Below are 21,441 nucleotides of genomic sequence, written 5' to 3' on the forward strand. Positions count from 1 at the left end.
CTCTCCTTTTCTCTATGATATCAATAAAAACAACAACAACAACAAAAAACTGATCTTTGAATTAAACAAGCAAACAACAACAAAAGGATTAAAAAAATAAAAAAATAAACCAAGTGTGAGGAGAAGAGAAAGAGGGTCCGAGGTAAGGAACAACAAAGAGCTATAGGTGAGGGGAACGAAAGGACTGACAGGGAACTAGGGGGAGCCCCGGGACCATGTCCACAAACCCCTCCAGGGCCTTGCCTCCCCGTGGGAGGGGCTCTGGGCATTCCCAAGCCAGAACAAGAGGAAGACGGCCAGCCTTCTCCTCAGTCTCTTCTCTAAGATCCCATTTCTGAGAGTTCTGGAAATCACCTACACTCAGAGGAGGAAGGGTCACATCCCAGTTGGTAGAAGTCAAAATGAGGAACTACAGGGCGGGCAAAAGTAGGTGTCGAGTTGTTCATATAGAAAAGAACACAGCAATCTATAATAATAAAAGTGTAATGTGCTAATTAGACCGGATGACCTTCTGGAAAAAGCCGGGGCTGTGAGGGAAGCCTGGGTCCCGAGTGCCAGAGGGAAGCCGGGGGGAAGGAAGGCCTACTCTTGCACGAATTTCATGCACTGGGCCTCTAGTTAATAAACAACAACATGAGAATAAACCCTGTGTTTCATGTACTACATCTGTAAGCCTGCTTTTGCCCAACCCTGTAGAGCTGATGCAAGGGGACCCGTGAGCCTGCTGTTCTGCACAAGGTGGAGGCATGTGTGCACATGGATGAACAGAGGGGAGAAGCACACGTGCTGCCTGATGCCCATGGTTGCAACAGGGAAGGATAAGCAATTCATGCTTCAAGAAGGGCCCGGAATCCCATGGTTATCTATGAACATTGAATGAGCCAGGTCGAGGGTATAAAAATCAACCCAACGGTGCAAAATTGACCACGTGGCAAACACTGAGGGGCTTTAATGAAAGAAGGAAAGGCAGAGGGCAGAGGATATATGAGTCAGTTGTTAAATTAATAAAGAAATACATAAATGAAATCAAAAACTATCACACATGCATTTATATATCCATATATATGGATCCCATGGATTTTTAGGAAGTGATACTTGAGAATTTCTCACTGGTAAGATAAAAATCTGAGCATCTATAAGAATAAAAGCGTAATATGCTAATTAGAGCAGACATCCTTCCAGACGAAGCCAGGACTGCAAGGAAAGCCGGTCCCGGGTGCCAGAGGGAAGCCGGTGCCAGCAGCAGGGGAAGGAAGGCCTACTTTTGCACGAATTTTGTGCACCGGGCCTCTAATTTTATAATATAATTTTGTGAACACTGGTGGGTTTTTCAGGAATATCTACACATACATTTCATCGAAATAGGTAACTCTTCTATGTTCTTCTCCCGTGAATGCTTGAATACACCTGTTAGAGACTTTAAAAAAAGAGAAGAACCTGGAAATTGTTTCAAGAGATAACTCACAAGACAGCTTTATACGGAAAGACTCAATTAAAAGCAGTGTTGTGGCAAAGCCTGATCTGTTATGGTTGATGGGGGGCGGGGGGAGGGGAATCTTACAGCAGCACTTTTTCTGAGGTCCAAGATAATCAGAAAGATCCAGAAAGATGGACCACAATGGCGGATGCATGAAGTGCAACCTGGGTCTGGAGTGGCAGAAGGGGAGAAGCATTCTGAGGTGAAAAGAAAAAGTGACATTAAAAGGAACTGGCCACGTGTGGATGGTGTTTGGTTGCTGCCAGACTTCCTTAGAATCACTCAGAGGATCTGACTAGTTCCACGGAAAATGGCCGAATCCGATGGAAGAGAAAGGATGTAGACACCAAATGATTCATATTGGCGGATGGATGAATGGCCGTTACCTGAGGAGGTAGGGTCTTCGGAGAAATCGGGCAACTCTTCAGGGGGGTCCCCATAGAATGAGTTGAATTTGTGACTCGACACAGCTGCTAGGACTGCACCCTGAAGCAAAGAGATGAAAAAAAACCAAAAACAAATACATAAATATAAAAATTAATGAACAAATGCTTACTTAAGGGTTATTTAGAAAAGCCAATTATAGAGGACACGACAACTAGAAAAGGGAAGAACAGAAACCAGAGAAGTGATCTCAGGGGTAGCATTCCAGGTAACGTTTTTGATTTCTCGAAGTCGAGGGTTAATGCATGAGAGGCTCTTACGTGGAATTTGATGAGAACGACGAGTTCTTCTTTCCACAGTTAATGGTTATTTCACTTCACATATGACATATGTTCCCTAAAAGCTGGGTGGGAACGGAATTTTTCTGAATCAAACCATGCTTCCCACCCACTGAAACTAAAATTTTAGAGATGCTTTATTTTTATATCCACATGAAGTCCAATTCAGTCTCTTAGCACTGACGTGAAAGATCTAGAAGTACTTATACTCTTAAGAAAGCACTATGTAAAAGGGCCCTGAGAGGTAAATTCTTTTCAAACAATAGCAGCAAGTCCCTAATTTATCGTTGTATGGCTAGTTTTGTTTATTTAGTTTCCTAAACTTAGTGACTGCGTGTGGTTTAAATTTTCAACACAAAGCTATTAGCAAATCAGCAAAATTGTTCCAAGACTCTTTATAGACTTACTAGAGGCCTGGTGCATGAAATTTGTGCTTGTGTGGGAGGGGGTGTCCCTCAGCCTGGCCTGTACCCTCTTGCAATCCGGGACCCCTCGGGGGATATCCGACTGCTGGTTTAGGCCTGATCCCGCAGGCCCAATTGCCTGCCTGCCTGATCACCCCTAACCGCTCTGCCTTCTTGCCTCATAGCCCCTAACCACTTGCCTGTCTGCCTGATCATCCCTAACCACTCTTTCTTGCCTGCCTGATCACCCCTAATTACTCGTCTGCCTGCCTGATTGCCTCTAACCACCTCTGCCTTGGCCCCCACCACCACAGCTTCATCTAGAAGGACATCCGGCTATCCGGTCTAATTAGCATATTACTTTTTTATTAGATAAGATAGAATTTTATTAGTTTGAGAGTCAAGCTTAGAGATGATTAATTCTAAAAGACTCATTTTTGCAGATGAGGAAACTGAGGTTCAGAGAGGCTTAGCAAACTGTTAATGTTGCTGCCAACTTTGAGATAAAACCAAGAGTAGACAGAATTGAGGTCCTCTACTCTCTCCAAATCAAGGGTTTTTACTATACCAGGGTCAACAACCTTTTTTTTTTTTTTTTTTTTCTGTAAAGGGCCAGAGAGTAAATATTTTAGGGTTGAAGGTCATATATTTTATGTTGTAACTATTCAACTCTGCCATTATAGTGTGAAAGCAGCCATAGACAATACATACATCAATGTACATGCTGTGTTTCAATAAAACTTTATATGTAAAAATAGGTGGTGTTCCAGATTTGGACCTCAGTTCATAGTTTGCTAACCCCTATAGTTATTAAAGAGCTCAGATATTATACAAGAAGTTATTAAACTGCCTTCTTTATTAAATCCTAGATTAAAAAAAAATTCTATCTAATTTAGTAGGTCTACTTTTGTTTTGAGAGTAAAAGATCAATTTGAGTAAAGAAAATTATTCATAATATGTTAAGACAACTAATATTAAAGATGCAATTTTCTACTGAGCAAATTCATCCAAAAAGGAGAAGGCAGATTCTAAACTCAAAGAAAAAGACAACTACAAATAATAAATTCTTAACTTGTTCATAGTTATAGCTCATGTGCCAACCATCCAAATGGAATGTAGGCTGCTAAATGATTCTTTGTCTCATTTAAGGAAGTGAAAACAAGAAAATACTTAGCTCAGACTTCTGCTAAGTTCAACTACTCCATGCACTTAAGGAGGCAGTTAGTAAGTTAGGAACGAGAGAGTTGAACACAGATATGTGGCTGCCTTGAAGACAAGAGCAAAACACCAACACGTACTCCATCTTTGGTGCCCCCAGCTGAGCTCAGACACTATGACATCTGCTAGCCACAAGGGCAGGTACCTTCTAACAAGTCTCAATACAAGACACACAGTGTGAGATGTAGAATAACTGGCTTTGTACTCAGGTTGCCAGGTAACCCACAGGCACATCATGTACCGAGGGGGGGAAGCCCATCCCAGGGCCTTAAACTGGGAGAGGGCAAGGCTGAACAGAGATAATCTAGAGGCAGCAAAGTCAGTCCAAGGATTTCACTTGATTACACGCAAGAATTAGATCCTAAATAGAAGGGAGGGGGAGAGACGAGTGAGAGAAACATTGATGTGAGAGAGACACATCAATCAGTTGTCTCCTGCACGAGCCTCGAGCCCCAACTGGGACTGGGGAGCAAGCCTGCAACTGAGGTACATGCCCTTGACTGGGACCTAACCCAAGATCCTTCAGACCTTGGGCTGACACTAACCACTGAGCAAAACAAACCAGGGCTATTATTAATAAACTGGAGGCCCGGTGTACAAATTTGAACACCAGTGGGGTCCCTCGGCCTGACCTGCGCGGGTTCAGGCTGAAACAGGTTCTCCAACATCACCCGAGGGATCCTGGATTGCGAGACAGTGCAGGCCAGGCCAACGGACACCATCAATGCACGATCAGGGCCAGGGAGGGACATGGGAGGTTGGCCAGCTGGGGAGGGACTGCGGGAGGGCTCCAGGGCATGTCCAATCCATCTCGCTCAGTCCCAATAGGCTGGACCCCAGCAGCAAGCTAACCTAACAGTTGAGGCATCTGCCCCCTGGTGGTCAGTGCATGTCATAGTGAGCGGTTGAGCGGCCTTAGCGTATCATTAGCATATTATGCTTTGATTAGTTGACTGGATGACCAGAAACTTAGCATATTAGGCTTTTATTATATAGGATTAAAATTAAAATGTAAGTAGCTACACACAGCTGGTGGCTGCTGCACTGGGTGGTGCAAGTCTATGAAGTCCTGGAAAACAGTGTTCCTAAGCAAACTTTTGTGCACCGGGCCTCTAGTTTATTAATATTAGCCCTGGCTGGTTTTGCACAGTGGTTAGTGTCAGCCCAAGTTCACGCACTTTCAGGAGCCCAGAGACCAATGCATTGGAAAGTCAGAGATGCATGCAGACGATACTTTTGCAATTTGCAAAACCAATAAAAGAAAATTGTAGAAAGTCATCAGAGATCAGACACCTCCCTCACTTTCTCTATATACAAGGAATACATGATGTTGTCCCTGACATTCAATCACGTGGATTCAGTTCACCATGGCCTGAACGGCCTGCAGCAAACCTACCCAAATACAGACTGTCGTTTCTATTTATACAGAATTTCTTCAACATACTTCACTGCAGGGGGATTTGCTCGCTAAATATAGAAATGATTCTTGAAGTAAAGGGGACGATTTCTAGAACAGACTCACTCCTGAGCCCCTTCGCTAGGGAGACAAGCTCACACACCACAGACCTTCCCTCTCTCCACCCCCGCATCTTGCTTAGCAACTCCTTCAAGCACGTGACAGCCAGGGTTAGAGCAAGGGGTGCCCCCTTAAGACACACAGCTCACAGGCCTTCTAGATCTGGGTGGCAGTCTGTCCCAGGCACCCCGATAATTCACTGTGACAAATAGGATCCTTGTCCTATCTAGTCTCAGGCCTGGGCAGTTCATTAGAGGAAGTATTGTTTCTAGAATATTGTTTCCTGAGGATTTTTAAAAAATGGAAGTAAATAAAAGGGCACCCTCCCAAACCAACATATGACATATGTCTGGTAGCCAAAATGAGGAAAAGGAATTTTCCATCACCGTTCACAGATGCCAAATAAAATGATAAGATAAAGAAAAAGAAGTGTATGATGGTAATTCAAATCACATGCAGGGTTCCATAACTGTGGGGGGGTGGGAAATCTAGTTTGAAACAGTCTGAAAATGAGGTGAATGCTTTCTATTTATCCACGTCATGTTCTCATTAGGGATTTGTTGTTGCCTGTCGTGTGCCATGGAGGTGAAATGCCAAAATGGAAGTACAGCCGTGGAAAGAAACATCTTCTGATGGTAGAGCGTTGATACTACTATAACCGTACTGAGTGATTGTCTTGAAATTTCAGCGAAGTGAGTACTGTTTAATATTCTGGATGGAGCAAAACTTTCTGAATGAGAAAAAGGTTGAAAAAACAATAACTTGCTACCAAAACACCTGTTGGGTGTAAGCCTTTTGGAGGGCAAGTTATTTATAGCGATAAAAAATCTTAAATACAGCTCTAACCAGTTTGGCTCAGTGGATAGAGTGCCGGCCTGTGGACTGAAGGGTCCCAGGTTTGATTCCGGTCAGGGGCATGGACCTTGGTTGCGGGCACATTCCCAGTAGGAGGTGTGTAGGAGGCAGCTGATGGATGTTTCTCTCTCATTGGTGTTTCTAGCTCTCTATCCCTCTCCCTTCCTCTCGGTAAAAAAATCAATACAATATATTAAAAAAATAATAATCTTAAATGCAGCCCTGGCTGGCGTGGCTCAGTTGGTTCAACCTCATCTGAAAGGTAACCTGTTTGGTTCCCGATCAGGACACATGCCCAGGTTACAGGTTCCGTCCCCAGTTGGGGTGCATAACGGAGGCAACCCATCAATGTTTCTCTCTCACACTAGTGTTTTCCCCTCTCCCTCCCCTCTCTCTAAAATAAACACAAACACATAAAAAAAATCTAAAACACATGTGCACACTTTGATGCCAACAATTCCAGTAGCAGAGTACTCACCCTAAGAATGTCATCAGAGTTATACAAGGGTTTGCTGATGGAAACAGCCCGAGCCATGGAAAACGGGCACCCATCTCCGAGTCTACCCACCGGGTCACTAAATTACGGCATGGGCATATGGTGGATTTGTGTAGAACCCTTACAGTTTGTGCCCAATATGGTGGGCAGGTCAGAATCACTCATGGAGCTTTTCCGGTAAACACACAGCCCTCCAGCCTGTGTGCCTGGGCTGAGGGAGGAAGTGGGGTCTCAGATGAGCCGAGCGGGGCAGTGAGCAGCTGTTATTATGGGAATGTGTCCCATCCCTCGAGGGTGCCACAGTGAAAGCCAGTAGTTAAGCATATTTTGTGCCCGGTCGGTATGGCTCAGTGGTTGAGCATCGACCCATGAACCAAGAGGTCACCGATTCGATTCCCTGTCAGGACACATGCCCGGGTTGCGGGCTTGATCCCCAGTAGGAGGTGTGCAGGAGGCAGCCGGTCAATGTTTCTTGTACTCTATGCCTCTCCTTTCCTCTCTCAAATCAATAAAAGCATTTTAAAAAAAAGAATATTTTATCACACAGCACACAAAATTGGGTTATGTGAAATTCACATAACATAAAAGTAACCATTTTAAAGTGTGCAACCCAGTGATCTGGTATCCTGTAACCTTGCTAAACTTATTCCTAATAGTTTCTGGAAGATTCCTTGGGATTTTTCTATATGCAGACTCATGCCATCAATAAACAAAGACACTTTTACTTTCTTTCCAATCAGGCTGCCTCTTACTTTGTCTTCTTGCTTAATTGTATAGGGTATCAGATCAACGGTATTACCATTAAAATAATAATAAAACAATAACAACAATAATAGTGATTAGCAAGTAAATCTACGGAACACTTCTGACTGCTTTGTGCTCTGCTAACTGCTGTCATGTCTTCATTAAAACCTCACAACCCTCTGAGTTAACTATTATCAGTATCCCCTATTTATTTATTTATGTATGTATGTATGTATGTATTTATTTCATTGATTTTTTTACAGAGAGGAAGGGAGAGGGATAGTTAGAAACATTGATCAGCTGCCTCCTGCACACCTCCCACCGGGGATATGCCTGCAACCAAGGTACATGCTCTTGACCGGAATCAAACCTGGGAGCCTTCAGTTTGCAAGCCAACCCTCTATCCACTGAGCCACACCGGCCAGGGCATTATCCCCATTTTACAGATCAGGAAGTCGAGGCCCAGAGAATGGAAATAACGTGCTCAAGTCTATACGGCTTGTAGGTGTCAGAGCCAGGTGCCAGCTCAGGCCATGGCGCTCCAGAGCTCCCTTTCCCACAATGCTGCGCTCCCTCTCTTCCCACCACTAACAATAGCAGTTCCCCTCTGACTCAGAGCAGAAGCAGCTCTCCCTGCTCTCGGGGAACTTCCCTTTAACCCTCTCCATGGGGGCAGGCGGACCTCAGTGTCTGAATGGGAGAAGCATGGGGGGGGGGCTGTGGGAGGCAGGGCGATTGCAGAAGAGGGGGGGACTTCCTAGGGGGCTGCTTTCCCCAAGGGGCTGAGTCTCTGCTGATGTTCCCGATTCCAGGCTGGTCGGCGGGTCAGGAAGCTTGAAATACCCCCGCAGAGGGATGTGGTCAGTGCACATGACTGCTTTCTGCTGTGACAGCGCGGCTCCGGCCAAATGCATCTTAGTCACCACGTGGGCTATTTCGGGCCCAAGCCTGTGGCCCTTGGGATGGGCGAACCTGAGCCACAGAGCGAAAGGCCTGGATGTGTACAGACTGAGAACGGCGCACAGGCCAAAGCCAACATCAGGGTTAAGCAGACTTTAGGGAAGAATTGAGAATGGAGCATAAGTAATGTTTCCTGGGGCGGGGAGAAGTGACTTCAAAAACAGACGACCAGCCCTAGCTGGTTTGCCCAGTGGTTAGAGCATGGGCCCTGCAAACCAAAGGGGCATGGGCTTGATTCTCGGTCAAGGGCACATACCTGGGCTGCAGGATTGATCCACCACCGTGGTGGGGAAGCACATGGCAGGCAACCAATTAATGAGTCTCTCTCACATTGAGGTTTCTCTCTCTCTCTCTGCCTGCTTCCTCCTTTCCACTCTCTCTAAAAATCATGGAAAAATATCCTCGGGTGAGGAATAAAACAAAAACAAAAACAAAACAGAACAATAACAACAACAATAACAACAAAGCTGACCAAAATTCACCTTTGGATAATAAGATGTTTTTCTTTCGCAGGCTACCCTGGTTCAGATGTATATCAAAGCTAAGAAATGCAAGTCTTGGGAAACTTCTTAATAATTATTTAAAACAAAGAGAAAAGAGCCAGTTTGAGAAAATGGGGCCTAGATTCACCTTCAATAACAATGGATAATAAGTCAGTTACTATTTTTAAAGGAATTTTATCTCTGCTATGAATTTGAAACATAATACAAATTTAAAATATGACTTTTCCTCACTTAATATAACTCAGTGTATAGATTCATACTTAGGGATTACCGTACATGATTTAAAAAACCAAAATCTTATTGAAATGGTGGTCATTTTTGGAACTGAAAAGTTAGCTAGAAAAACAACGGTCAGCACTAGGATATATTCATGGGCCCCAGATCAGAATACAAACATGATCATCCACTGCATGTCTGGCTTTTAAAATACATATATATTTATTGATTTCAGAGAGGAGGGAGAGGGAGAGAGAGAGAAACATCAATGAGGAGAGAGAATCATGGATCAGCTGCCTCCCGCACGCCCCCTACTGGGGATCAAGCCCACAACTCGGCATGTGCCCTGACCACATATGGAACCCTGACCTCCTGGTTCATAGGTGGATGGATGCTCAACCCCTGAGCCATGCTGGCCGGGAATGTGTGGCGTTTTGACGATTTCTTTGATTTACCTTTAGTTTCCTCCTTGCATTGAATTTCCTCAGCTGCTCTACTGTTTCCGGAAGATGAATCTTGTAGGCATAACGATCTCTCTCCTATAAAAACGAGAAGGACAACGAACATCCATAACTGTTTAAAAAAGTGAAGAAGCTTAACCTAAAACAAATGAGAAAGCCCAAATTCTCAAATGTGAACCAGATTGAATTGTAGGAGATGAGATTTTATTCCATGATTCTGATAAACATTCTCAAATGAGGCATATGAAGAGCAAAACGAAGAGAAAAATAATACTTTATTTTCAGCAATGATAAAAGACTGAAATAAGCCATAATTTTCAGATAGATGGCTAAAATAACTAAGCCTATGGTGATTAAGGTCTGAAGTTATCTTGGACATGATCTTGTCGGTTAAAATGAGCAATTGAAAATTAACTTCATCCCCGAGCCCGCATTCTGAGTGTGAGGAATACTTGGATTGAAAAACCACAGTATCTTCGAACTAGAACAAACTTCAAGGCCACCTGATTCCACATCCCCCTTCTGTCCCTAATGGATGATGGTTCTTTGTGACTTTGTCCAGTAGGAGAGCATTCTTTTAGGGCAGCCCGTTAAAATGTTAAGAAAGTGAGAAAGTTCTTTTTTTTGTTGTTTTTTTCTTAATCCTCACCCGAGAAAGGGAGAGGGAGAGAGAGAGAAACATCAATGATGAGAGAGAAACATCAATGATGAAAAAGAACCATGGATCGGCTGCCTCCTGCACGCCCCCTAGTAGAGATTGGACCTGCCACCAGGTATGACTGGGAATCGAACCCTGACCTCCTGGTTCATAGGTCACCACTCAACTAGGGAGCATGCCAGCTGGGCTGAACCCCGATGTTTGCACAGAGGATGTGCAGGAGCAGCATGAACAGACCGTCTGAATGATGCTCAGAAAAGTGACAAGGTGCGGAGGGCCACCTTGGAGAGCAGGCTCTGCTGTGGCTGGGAGTGTCCCCACCACGGGCGGGGGGCCACTGTGGGCTCTGTACCTTGAGCCAGGGGTGGTTCAGGGCCTCGTAGACGGTGATCCGCTCAGCTGGGTCGAGCATCAGCATGCGGCGCACGAGGTCTTTGGCACTTTCCGAGATGTGGCTCCACTGCCTCGGATTCATCTGCGGAGGAGGACAGACAGGACAGTGAATCCCAGTGAGAAGGCAGAGCCACTGCCATTTAATATCCCTCCCCGTGGCCATGACTGTGCCTCCTGCATTTGGGAAATACATTTTTGTCCTTTATAAAGAAGTTGATTGGACAGAATCATAGACACAGAGAATACCCTGAAGGCTGCCAGAGGAGGGGGAGGTTGGGGTGCTGGGAGAAAAGGGTGAAGAGATTAAGAATAAAAATTGGTAGTTACCAATAGCTAGGGGGAATCACTTCATAAATTATATAACTGATCACTATGCTACACACCTGCAGCTGATCCTATATAACACACATGTAATATGCAAATGGTCATTAGGCCATGAAGCGTGACAACTGACCGCATAACGACTGGATCACGGATCAGCAGGAGGGTGGGGCCGCGAGCTACAAGCAGGTAGCAGAGAGCTACAGGAGGGGGCAGGGCAGCAAGCTTTGAGGGGCGGGGCAGCAGGCGGAGAGCTACTGGCGAGCTACTGGTGCATGGATTTGTGTGCAGGGCCACTAGTATGAAACAATATTGAAAAAAATTGAATGTCAACTATAATTGGAAAAAAAGTTAATTGAAATTAAATGTTAGCCTACAATGCAGTTCAACAGCATTTTCTCATATCTACTAAAAAAATCAAGCTAGCAAATGTGAATAACAAGTTAAATTAAAATAACTTCAGACCAGGAGTACTTTATAAACGACGATAACATAAATGTACTATATTTGAGAGATAGCATAACAATTTCTTGAAATACCCACAGAGGTCAGGATTTTGATAACAGTTCAGTTAAGAACCCCCGCATGAGAAAACGATATTTTTGAGATCTGCTTCAAAATAATCTAGTAGGATGTGGAAGACGGACAAAATAAGACGGGCTGAACGGTGATAAGCATTGGAGCTGGGTTTCATCAGACTGTTCTCTCCATGGCTTTTGTTTGTTTGAAATTTTCCCTAATAAAAAGTGTAGACACAGTGCTGACAGATCATAGCACAGAATACTTTTAAAAAAATGCACGAGGCCCATCACTGATGGTAGCGATGATGTTCTACTTCACACTGCACTGTGGAGAGCCTGCGGCTTTTGTAAGGAAAGTCAGGGATAGATGCAAGAGGTGAGGCTGGTCAAGTGAAGGTGTAAATGTGTTATTAACCTCAAAGCTTCCAGCCTGCAGGTACAGGAATGATGCCACCATCCAGCTGACTTACTACGAAAGTGAAAATGGGGACTTTTAAAATCATGTAACTTCTGTACATGTGTGAACGGTCCCAGTTTCTTACAAAGAAATGAATATACTATTAAATGCTTTAAATATAGATGCAATTGAATACCAGAAGCTGCTGGAATGAAGCACATTGCCTTGGAAACAACTGAATAGACACAAAGGAAGGGCTTTATTATTAGCAAACTAGTGGCCCAATGCATGAAAATCATGCACGGGGGTGGGGTGGGTGGGCATTCCTCAGCCCGGCCTGCACCCTCTCCAATCTGGGACCCCTAGAAGGATGTCCTACTGCCATTTTAGAGTTTGGGCCTAAACTGGCAGCAATCCGGGACTACTGGCTCCTAACTGCTCACCTGCCTGCCTGATTGCCCCTAACCACTCTGCCTGCCAGCCTGCTCACCCCCAACTGCCCCTTGCCGCCGGCCTGCCCCAAATGCCCCCCCCCCCCGCCAGCCTGATCACCCCCAACTGCCTCCCCTGCCAGTTTGCTCACTCCAAACTGCACCCCCTTCTAGCCTGCTCACATCCACCTTGCCTCCCCACTGGCCTGCTCACTCCAAACTGCCCCACCCCCTGTCCTGATCACCTCCAACTGCCCCCCACTGACGGCCTGCTTGCCCCCAACGGCCCCCTGTTGGTCTGCTTACCCCCAACGGCCCCACCCCCCACCAGCGTGATCACCCACAACTGCCCTCCCCTCTTGGCCTCTAACCGCCTCTACCTCGGCCCCACGACCATGGCTCTGTCCAGAAGAACATCCGGAAGGCCTCCTGGGAGGTCTTCCAGTCTAATTAGCATATTACCCTTTTATTAGTATAGAGGCCTGGTGCATGGGTGGGGGCCGGCTGGTTTGTCCTGAAGGTGGGTGGTAAGAGGTTGATCAAAGAACTTGTATGCGGACACACACACACACACACACACACACACACACACGCGCGCGCGCGTGCACACACACATAACCCATGGACACAGATAATAGGGTGGTGAGGGCCTAGGATGGGGGTGGGGGCTAGAAGGGGTCAACGGGGGAAAGGGGGACATATAGAATACTTTCCACAACAAAGATAAAAAAGGAGAATTGAACAGAAAACTTAGGGGCCTCCCAGTTTTGGAGCGTAGTTAGAGAAATCTGTAAGAAAATGACAGAGCGTTCTGTTGAGCAGAAAGTACAGGTTGTAGTAAGAATGGGAAGAAAAAGGACTTTCCCGACATCAGCTGCGGGTCTGGTACCCGGATACACTCCTCTGTGGTTCCCATGGGCACCCTCCCAGCCCGTCACCCCTGATGACGCCAGGAATGACTCTGCACTTCTTGAACAAAGAAAGCGATGCTTCACTCTCAGAAACCCGTAGAGAGTACATGTGGTTTCCTGTCCACATCCGCCCCCAAGGTGTGACTGTTTCTCCGACGTGGGGTCGACATGACAATCATGTCACCCAAAGACAGACAGCGACTTCAAAACATATTTCCAGAACCACTGCCTGTCCACGGACAAAGCCAGCCATCCCGCACAGCACCTTGTATTTGCCTTTGATGATGCCTTCGAACAGCCGCTCCTTGGTTCCGTAAAAGGGCAGGCAGCCACTGAGCAGGATGAAGAGGATCACGCCGCAGCCCCACACGTCCACAGGCTTCCCATAAGGCTCTCTTTTGACAACTTCCGGGGCCATAAAATGAGGTGTCCCGACGCGTCCTACAATGAAAGCAACAGCAACAACATCAAGGAAAAGTATTTAGGCAAAGCAAGCTCGCCCCAACCCCAGCTGTAAACGGAAAAGAACTGAACAATAACAATTGGAATGAAAAGTTTTTCCTACTGGAGATTGACAGGCTTGTACCTGGAGGGAAGTTACTGTGGGAGGGAACAGACCCAGTCCCCCCTCTTTCTTCTCTTTCCCTCTCTCTCTCTCTCTCTCTCTCTCTCTCTCTCTCTCTCTCTCTCTCTCTCATCATATGGAGTCCAAGATCATTTTTACTTTGAACATTGCATAATACTTTATCTAGAGCTCAGAACTGTGATTCAGAATTAAAAAGTCAGTGGCTAGAGCATCAGCCTGTGGACCAAAGGGTCCCACATTCGATTCTGGACAAGGGCACGTGCCTCAGATGCAGGTTTGATCCCCTGCCCGGTTTCCCCACCTCCCTTCCACTCTCTCTAAAAATCAATGGAAAAATATCCTCTGGTGAGGATTAAAAAAAAAAAAAAAAAAAAAAAAAAGACCTTAGAGATCTGCTGATGCAGCTGAGAATCTACACTAATAAAAGAGTAAGATGCAAATTAACTGTACCTTCACGACACCCACCAGTCAATCAGGAGTGAGTATGCAAATTAACACAACAAAGATGGTGGCTTAATTTGCATATGCAGACACTGAGCACCCCAGCTGCACAGGGCCTCTGGGCAGCGTGGGAACGCTAAAAGGCGCTCCGGCCGAGGGAAGGCTGTGCCAGCAGCCAGGGGAAGGAAGGCCCATTCTTGCACGAATCTTCATGTATTGGGCCTCTAGTGTATCAAAAAGCCCTGGTAGTGACTGTCAAAGTCAGCTGGGCTGGAGATTGCCAGAGCCACCCCCAGTCTGTGTGCTGGGGCTGCTCCTTGCTGCAGACCATCATGGCTCTCCTCCCTCCTCCATAATCAAGGCGATTAAGTCAGGGTCCAGAGAGTGAAACCAGTTTCATTGAAGATGTACAGTAGCTCAGTGAAAACCACGGTTAGAAGGAAATAGTTTTTCCCGCCTGGCCCCATTTTGCTCCCTCACGTAACACAGAGAAGCTGAAGCGCTGAGCCCTAAGCTGCCAACCTTGGTGACAGCCTGGCCAGGGCGGGGCTGCTGGAGAGTCACTTGGTTCCTCTGGACAGGCGTGAGGAGGGACGCGCAGGGCGAGAGACCATGGTACCTGATGCCCATCTGCACGGTGCTGGGCAATGCAGCTGACCTCCTACATTTCCCACACAGGAAAGGCCCACGCACCTCAGAGTGGGGGCCTCGCTTAGGGATTAGGTGGAGCCACAGTGGACAGCCCCAGGCACCCGGGGGGGGGGCGGTTCTCTCTGCTTATCTGCACGGAAGTCCACCCTGATGTGGAGAATGAGGGTGCATCTTGGGGAAGATGCAAGCATTTTGGTTTAAGAATTTGCTTGTAGATGACAGAAGGCAAGACTGGCAGGAAGAACTATAGGGACGATCCTTTGGGTTTTGTGCGGATCGGTAGCAGGTAAAAGGACTGGAGGCAACCTTTAATACACATGGACGTCACGGAACTCCTTGTTCGCTCTCTCTTAACTTTTCCTGCTTTGCGGTCACTTGATTTTGTGACTTTGACCACAAAATTCTAAGAACAGGAAGCCAGTCACCAAACCAAGTGAAATGTCACTGTACATGATCTGCATCAGATAACCATTTAAATATTTAAATGTCATATTTTCTGATAATACAATGACCTCATTGCCCAGAAGCCCATGGAGGGAATGGCTGTGGACAGCTACCTCTGCAATATTGTAGGACTGGGGTCTTCACACACCCAAACCTGGTCACCTTCCTCCCATCTCCCACCTCCTCTCACACAGTTGTTGCACATAGTTTAAGCTTTTCTTTTTCTTTCTTTTTAAAAAAATATATTTCATTGATTTTTTACAGAGAGGAAGGGAGAGGGGTAGAGAGCTAGAAACATCAATGAGAGAGAAACATCGATCAGCTGCCTCCTGCACACCTCCTACTGAGGATGTGCCCGTAACTGGGGCCTGTGCCCTGACCCAGAATCGAACCGTGACACATACATATAAATGGCGCTCACTGTATGGGACAGACACAGGAGAACATGCCTGTCTATTAGAGGACAATGTGGGAAAGAGATGACTGAAGGACTGAGTGCTGACTCCTGGCTCACGGGCAGAAGTGGTCTGTGTTGCTGCTGTGCTGACGTCTCAATGACAGTGAATGACATGTCACCTGGGGAGTGAAGCTGGTGGCAGCCCTGTTCCGACCCATCAAGCTTGCAGGCTCGTCCCCGATGGCCCTGGTAGCTGTGGCTCAGTGGGTAGAACAATGTCCCGTGCACTGACAAGTAGCTGGTACCATTCCATAAAAATTCCATAATTTTCTAGTTATGTTTTGCTTTGGCACATGCCCAGATTGTGGGTTTGATCCCCAGTTAGGGTTCGTGCGGGAGGCAGCCAATAGATGTTTCTCTCTCTCATAAATCTCTCTCTCACTTTCTCTCTCTCAAAGCAATAAAAACACACTTAAAACAAAACTTATTAAAAAAATCAACCAATGAATGCATGAATGGCTGGAACAACAAATTGATGTTTCTCTCTCCCTAAAAATCAACAAATAAAATAAAAAAGAAATGAAATAAAGTATCTTGTGCAACATTATTATTTTGATATTTATAATTGGCCAGGCATTTGAATGTACTATGAACATTCTTGAAAGAAGTCAGGTTTAAAAAGGTGCCATTGTCCTAGTTTGGCTCAGTGGATAGAGTGTTGGCTGGCAGACTGAAGAGTCCTGGGTTCAACTTTGGTCGAAGGCACGTACCTCGGTTTCAGGTTCCCCAGCCCTGGTTGGGGTGCGTGCAGGAGGCAACTAATTGATGTGTCTTTCTCCCATCTATGTCTCTCTCTCTCTCCCTCTCCTTCTCCCTTCCTCTCTCTCTAAACATCAATGGAAAAATACCCTCGGGTGAGGATTACCGCCACCAACAAAAATGGAGCTATTGATATTTGCCATGTTTCCTCTTTGGGAAGGCTGGCAGCATTGAGAGAGAGAAAGTAGAAGGAAATGACTAGAAGAAGGAAAGCTTCTAGAATGGAGACCTAAGCCAGCGTTTTTCAACCGCTGTTCCGCGGCACACTAGTGTGCCGCGAGATGTTGCCTGGTGTGCCGTAGGTGCAGACAAGACAAGAATTTTATAATTTTTCACTATTTTGTTTACTTAATATTTCATAATAAAGTAATTATAAAATACTTTCTTTGTGTTTATTTGATTCCTATTCAAGAGAATTACTTTATATATAGTCAATATAGGCACAGAGTTAAATTTTTTAACATTTTCTAATGGTGGTGTGCCTCGTGATGTTTTTCATGAAACAAGTGTGCCTTTGCCCAAAAAAGGTTGAAAAACACTGACCTAAGCAATCTGCAACTAAGGAACGGAACTAAAAACAAGAGGGCATTAAAGGCATAAACAGAAGCCCGAATACTGGAACCTGTGATTAGCATCCACCCCTGTACACTAGTGAAGTCACTATTTTAGCTTTTCGTTGTTGTCTGGCCTGGAAATCTTCTAGTTATGTTTTGCTTTGGCTAATAATAAAATTAGTTTGCATTCGTTTCTGCTTGCTCTTCCCAAATACACAGATCAGGGCTGGAGCAGTACTCTGACAAATGCAAAAGCAAAACAGCATGAAATGAAACATTAGCCATCAGTGTATGCCTGAAGGTACATAATCCCTACATTCTTTATTTCGCTTCGTCTACTCAGTTCAACCTTAAAAGTCACGTTGCCTCAAATATCAAATTCTTCCAACATTGTTTTAATCTCTGTATGTAGGGTCTCTTCTCTGTTAGTGCTGGAGGTACAAAGAATAAAAAGCCTATCCCAGCCGGTGTGGGTCAGTGGTTGAACGTCAACCCACAAACCAGGAGGTCAGGGTTCGATTCCCTGTCAGGGCACAGGCCCGGGTTGCGGACTCAATCCCCAATGTGGTACATGCAGGAGGCAGCCGATCCATGATTTTCTCTCATCATGATGTTTCTCTCTGTCTCTCCCTATTCCTTCCTCTCTGAAATCAATAGAAATATTAAAAAAAAAGACAGCTTATTCATAAGGGACTAAAATTCTAGTTATGACTACAGAGTTATTAAATTCAAAACTATACAATGAAAACAAAACAAACTATACAATGGCACTTTGGTGGGATAGAATGCAATGGGGTATGAAAACATTGAAGAGAGGCTAATATTTAGTTTGAAAGTTTTCCATCAGCCTAAAAGTGACTGGGTTTCAAAGAATATTTTTGAAAAGTGTTCTTACCTCCAGCTACAAGTCCGGACTCTCCTAACTGAATAGCTACCCCGAAGCCCCCAAGTTTGACAGGTGCCGAGTTTTCTTTGGAGGCGAGGAGAACACAGTGGGGCTGAAAGAAAAAGGCAAACACACCAGAGATGAGGATTAATTTAACAGGAACAAGAACAATTCAATTTACGCAAAACTGAGTAATGTGACGATAAAGTAATACTTTAGAAACTTCTGGAATTATCTTGGGTACTTGAATTATTTGTCTTAGTCTCACTTCTAGCTGACTTCTCCAAAGACTTACCTGTTCTAATATTTCCCAGGAATTATCTGCTTCCAAGATTAGGGTATGGTGCTAAGAATTACTTAGGATCCTAATCACGGATCTAATATAATATTGCGTGTCAACTGTAATTAAAAGTAAATTAAACCTGATGGGTGTGGCTCTCAGTGGTTGAGCATCAATCCATGAACTAGGAGGTCATGCTTCGATTCTGGTCAAGGGCACATGCCCAGGTTGTGGGTTTGATCCCCAGTGTGGGGCGTGCGGGAGGCAGCTGATCCATGATTCTCTCTCTTCATTGATGTTTCTCTCTCTCTCCCTCTCCCTTCCTCTCTGAAATCAATACAAACATATAAAAAATAAATTAAAAAAAGGAATTACTCAGGAAGCACAGATGCTTAAGAAAGATATATATTTTTTTGCCTTTTTCATGTAATGTTCTCTTCCTTTGAGTAGTCTCCATTTGTTTAAGGAAAAAATAGCTCTGACACCTTGTGCTTCAGGGGAGACTGATGGCCTTTTTTTGTCCACCCTTCCGCCATCCTTTCTCTTCTTGCTTCGTGTCACCCCGAAGTAAGAAGAGTCAGATCCAAGGACTGCAACTGGTCTGGCGCCTAGGGAATGCCCTGTCCTTGCTAGGCCCCCTTCTCCCGGGCCCCGCCCCCTCTCTGTGGGAAAGGGAGGTGAGAAACCAGAAGTGGGAAGAAGAAACTGGAAAACGACCTATCAATTATATCAGAGTAGTCTTTCAATAGAAATTCCATGACTTTGATCATTGGACTGTACCTATGAAGAGAATGTCTTATTTTGAGGAAATATATAAAGAGGTAGATAGAGCTAGATGGGAGTGAGAGACTGAGAAAGATAAAAGAAAAGTGGGAAAATGTTAACATCCGGGTAACCTGAGTGAAAGGAGTCTGCAATTTTGTACCAGCCTTAGAATTTTTCTGTGAGCTTAAAATGATGTAGAAGCAACCCCACCCTACTTTCAAGTCACTCAAAAGAATTCTTGTGGTTACGCTTTTGATTTCTTACACGGTGAGCTCAATTTGTTTCAATTAGATGCTGACCTAATTTGGTATTTTAATTATGTAAAATACTAGAGGCCCGGTGCATGAAATTTGTGCATGGGGGGGAGGGTCCCTCAGGCCAGCCTGCACCCTCTCCAATCAGGGACCCCTTGGGGGATGTCCAACAGCTGTTTCCCTTAAAACCCTTCCTCAGCCCCATCTTAGGTTCTAAACCAGCAGTCTGACATCCCTCTCACAACCTGGGACTGCTGGCTCCTAACTGTTCACCTGCCTGCCCACCTGATGGCCCCTCACTGCCTCTGTCTGCCTGCCTGATTGCCCCTAACCCCTCTGCCTTTCTGATCGCCCCTAACTGCCCTCCCCTGCCAGCCTGATCTCACACCTAACGGCCTCTGCCTTGGCCCCCACCACCATGGCTTTGTCAGGAAGGAAGTCGGATGTCCAGAAGATGGCTGGTTGACCCGATCTAATTAGCATATCACCCTTTTATTAGTATAGATGTGCATAGTTCAAAGTGAAAACTGTAAACAAATACCATTTAGAGAGGTCTAGTTTTTATCCCCTCTCCTCATTCCCAACCTCTCCCTTCTCATGGGTAGCTATCGGTATCTAGAGATTTTCAGGGAAGTTAAAAAAAAAATTATTATTGAAAGTATTACATATGTCCCCTATTTCCGCATTGACCCCAGCTAGCATGGAATTTTGTTTTTTATTTTTTAATATATATTTTTCTGGATTTCAGGGAGTTCGAGAGAGAGAGAGAGTTTGAGAGAGAGAGAGAGAGAGAGAGAGAGTTCGAGAGAGAGAAACATCCATGATGAGAGAGAAGCATGGATCGGCTGCCTCCTGCACGCCCCCCACTGAGGATGGAGCCTACAACCCTGGGCACCTGCCCTGACCAGGAATTGAACCCTGACCTCCTGGTTCATAGGCTGACTCTCAACCACTGAGCTACACTGGCCAGACTTTTGTTTTTAAACAGAGGCATCTGTGTGCTGCTGGGAAGATTCTGAGAGAGGGAATACATTCCCAGGAGAGAGGGAATGGGGCGTAATGCACAGTGGCTGGTGCAGGGGCACCTGCGGATGCAGGCAGGTGTGGATGTAGATGAGGAATTCCCTTCCGAGCACTTCTACTTTCCATTCACTTCAAAATAAGAAGTGATTATCAAGTGTGAGTGGGAAAGGGCAGGCGCCTGCTGGCCGTGAGGAGAGAGAAGGTGTGAAAGGATTTTCAAAGGGCAGGAGCGTCAGCTGACTAAGGCGGTTTACCTTCAAACGATACCATCAGCATCCCACAGCCTTGCTGGCCCCACCCGCGCAGGCCCTGATTCATCAGGTCTGGGATGAAATTAAGAATGTGCATTTTTTACTCTGGCCGGTGTGGCTCAGTGGATAGCACGTAGGCCTGTGGACTCAAGGGTCCCGGGTCAATTCGGTCAAGGGCATGTACCTTGGTTGTGGGCACATCCCCAGTGGAGGGGGTGGGGTGAGTGCAGGAGGCAGCTGGTCCATGTTTCTCTCTCATTGATGTTTCTAGCTCTCTATTTCTCTCCCTTTCTCTCTGTAAAGAATCAATAAAATACATTTTTTAAAAAAAGAATATGCGTTTTTAACAAGCTCCTGAGTGACGTTGATGCCGCTGGCCTGGAGCCATACTTAGAGAAGCCCGGGCTCGGGAATACAGCAAGACTGGCAGCACATGGCTTCACTTGAGGTCTGTGGTCATGGATTGGAAGTGAGACAAATCAGCGTGATGTGTGTTTGTACCCCGCAGTCCCCCTTCTGCCTGGCTCAGTGGTCGGCAAACTCATTAGTCAACAGAGCCAAATATCAACAGCACAACGATTGAGATTTCTTTGGAGAGCCACATTGTTTAAACATAAATTTCTTCTAACGCCACTTCTTCAACATAGACTCGCCCAGGCCGTGGTGTTTTGTGGAGGAACCACACTCAAGGGGCCAAAAAGCTGCATGTGGCTCGAGAGCCGAGGTTTGCTGACCACAGGCCTGACTGAATTTAACCAGGGTTGGGATTTAGATAAAGAGAAGACCGTGATATCAGTGAATAGAGGGCACCAAATAAGCATACCCATTTATTTCTTTGTTTTTACTTTTATATTTATATAAATAGATGCTGGAAATCAGTTCCAGC

At 45.5% G+C, this 21,441-nt stretch overlaps 1 protein-coding gene across 7 annotated transcripts in view; it reads right to left on the reverse strand.

The window, feature by feature from the left end:
* Nucleotides 1-21,441, reverse strand: part of CASK (calcium/calmodulin dependent serine protein kinase) — a 226,110-nt gene that overhangs the window by 60,410 nt on the left and 144,259 nt on the right. For all 7 annotated transcript variants that reach the window (XM_084870108.1, XM_084870112.1, XM_084870110.1 and 4 more), the window contains exons 6-10: nucleotides 17,992-18,094; nucleotides 13,470-13,645; nucleotides 10,583-10,705; nucleotides 9,567-9,650; nucleotides 1,864-1,963 (exon numbers count right to left, since the gene is read on the reverse strand). In XM_084870108.1, the coding sequence (XP_084726234.1) occupies nucleotides 1,864-1,963; nucleotides 9,567-9,650; nucleotides 10,583-10,705; nucleotides 13,470-13,645; nucleotides 17,992-18,094 (586 nt within the window). The remainder of the gene's footprint in view (nucleotides 1-1,863; nucleotides 1,964-9,566; nucleotides 9,651-10,582; nucleotides 10,706-13,469; nucleotides 13,646-17,991; nucleotides 18,095-21,441) is intronic.

Source organism: Pipistrellus hanaki (genome assembly GCF_964339955.1).
Source record: "Pipistrellus hanaki genome assembly, chromosome: X".
In the NCBI taxonomy this organism is placed as follows: Eukaryota; Metazoa; Chordata; class Mammalia; order Chiroptera; family Vespertilionidae; genus Pipistrellus; species Pipistrellus hanaki.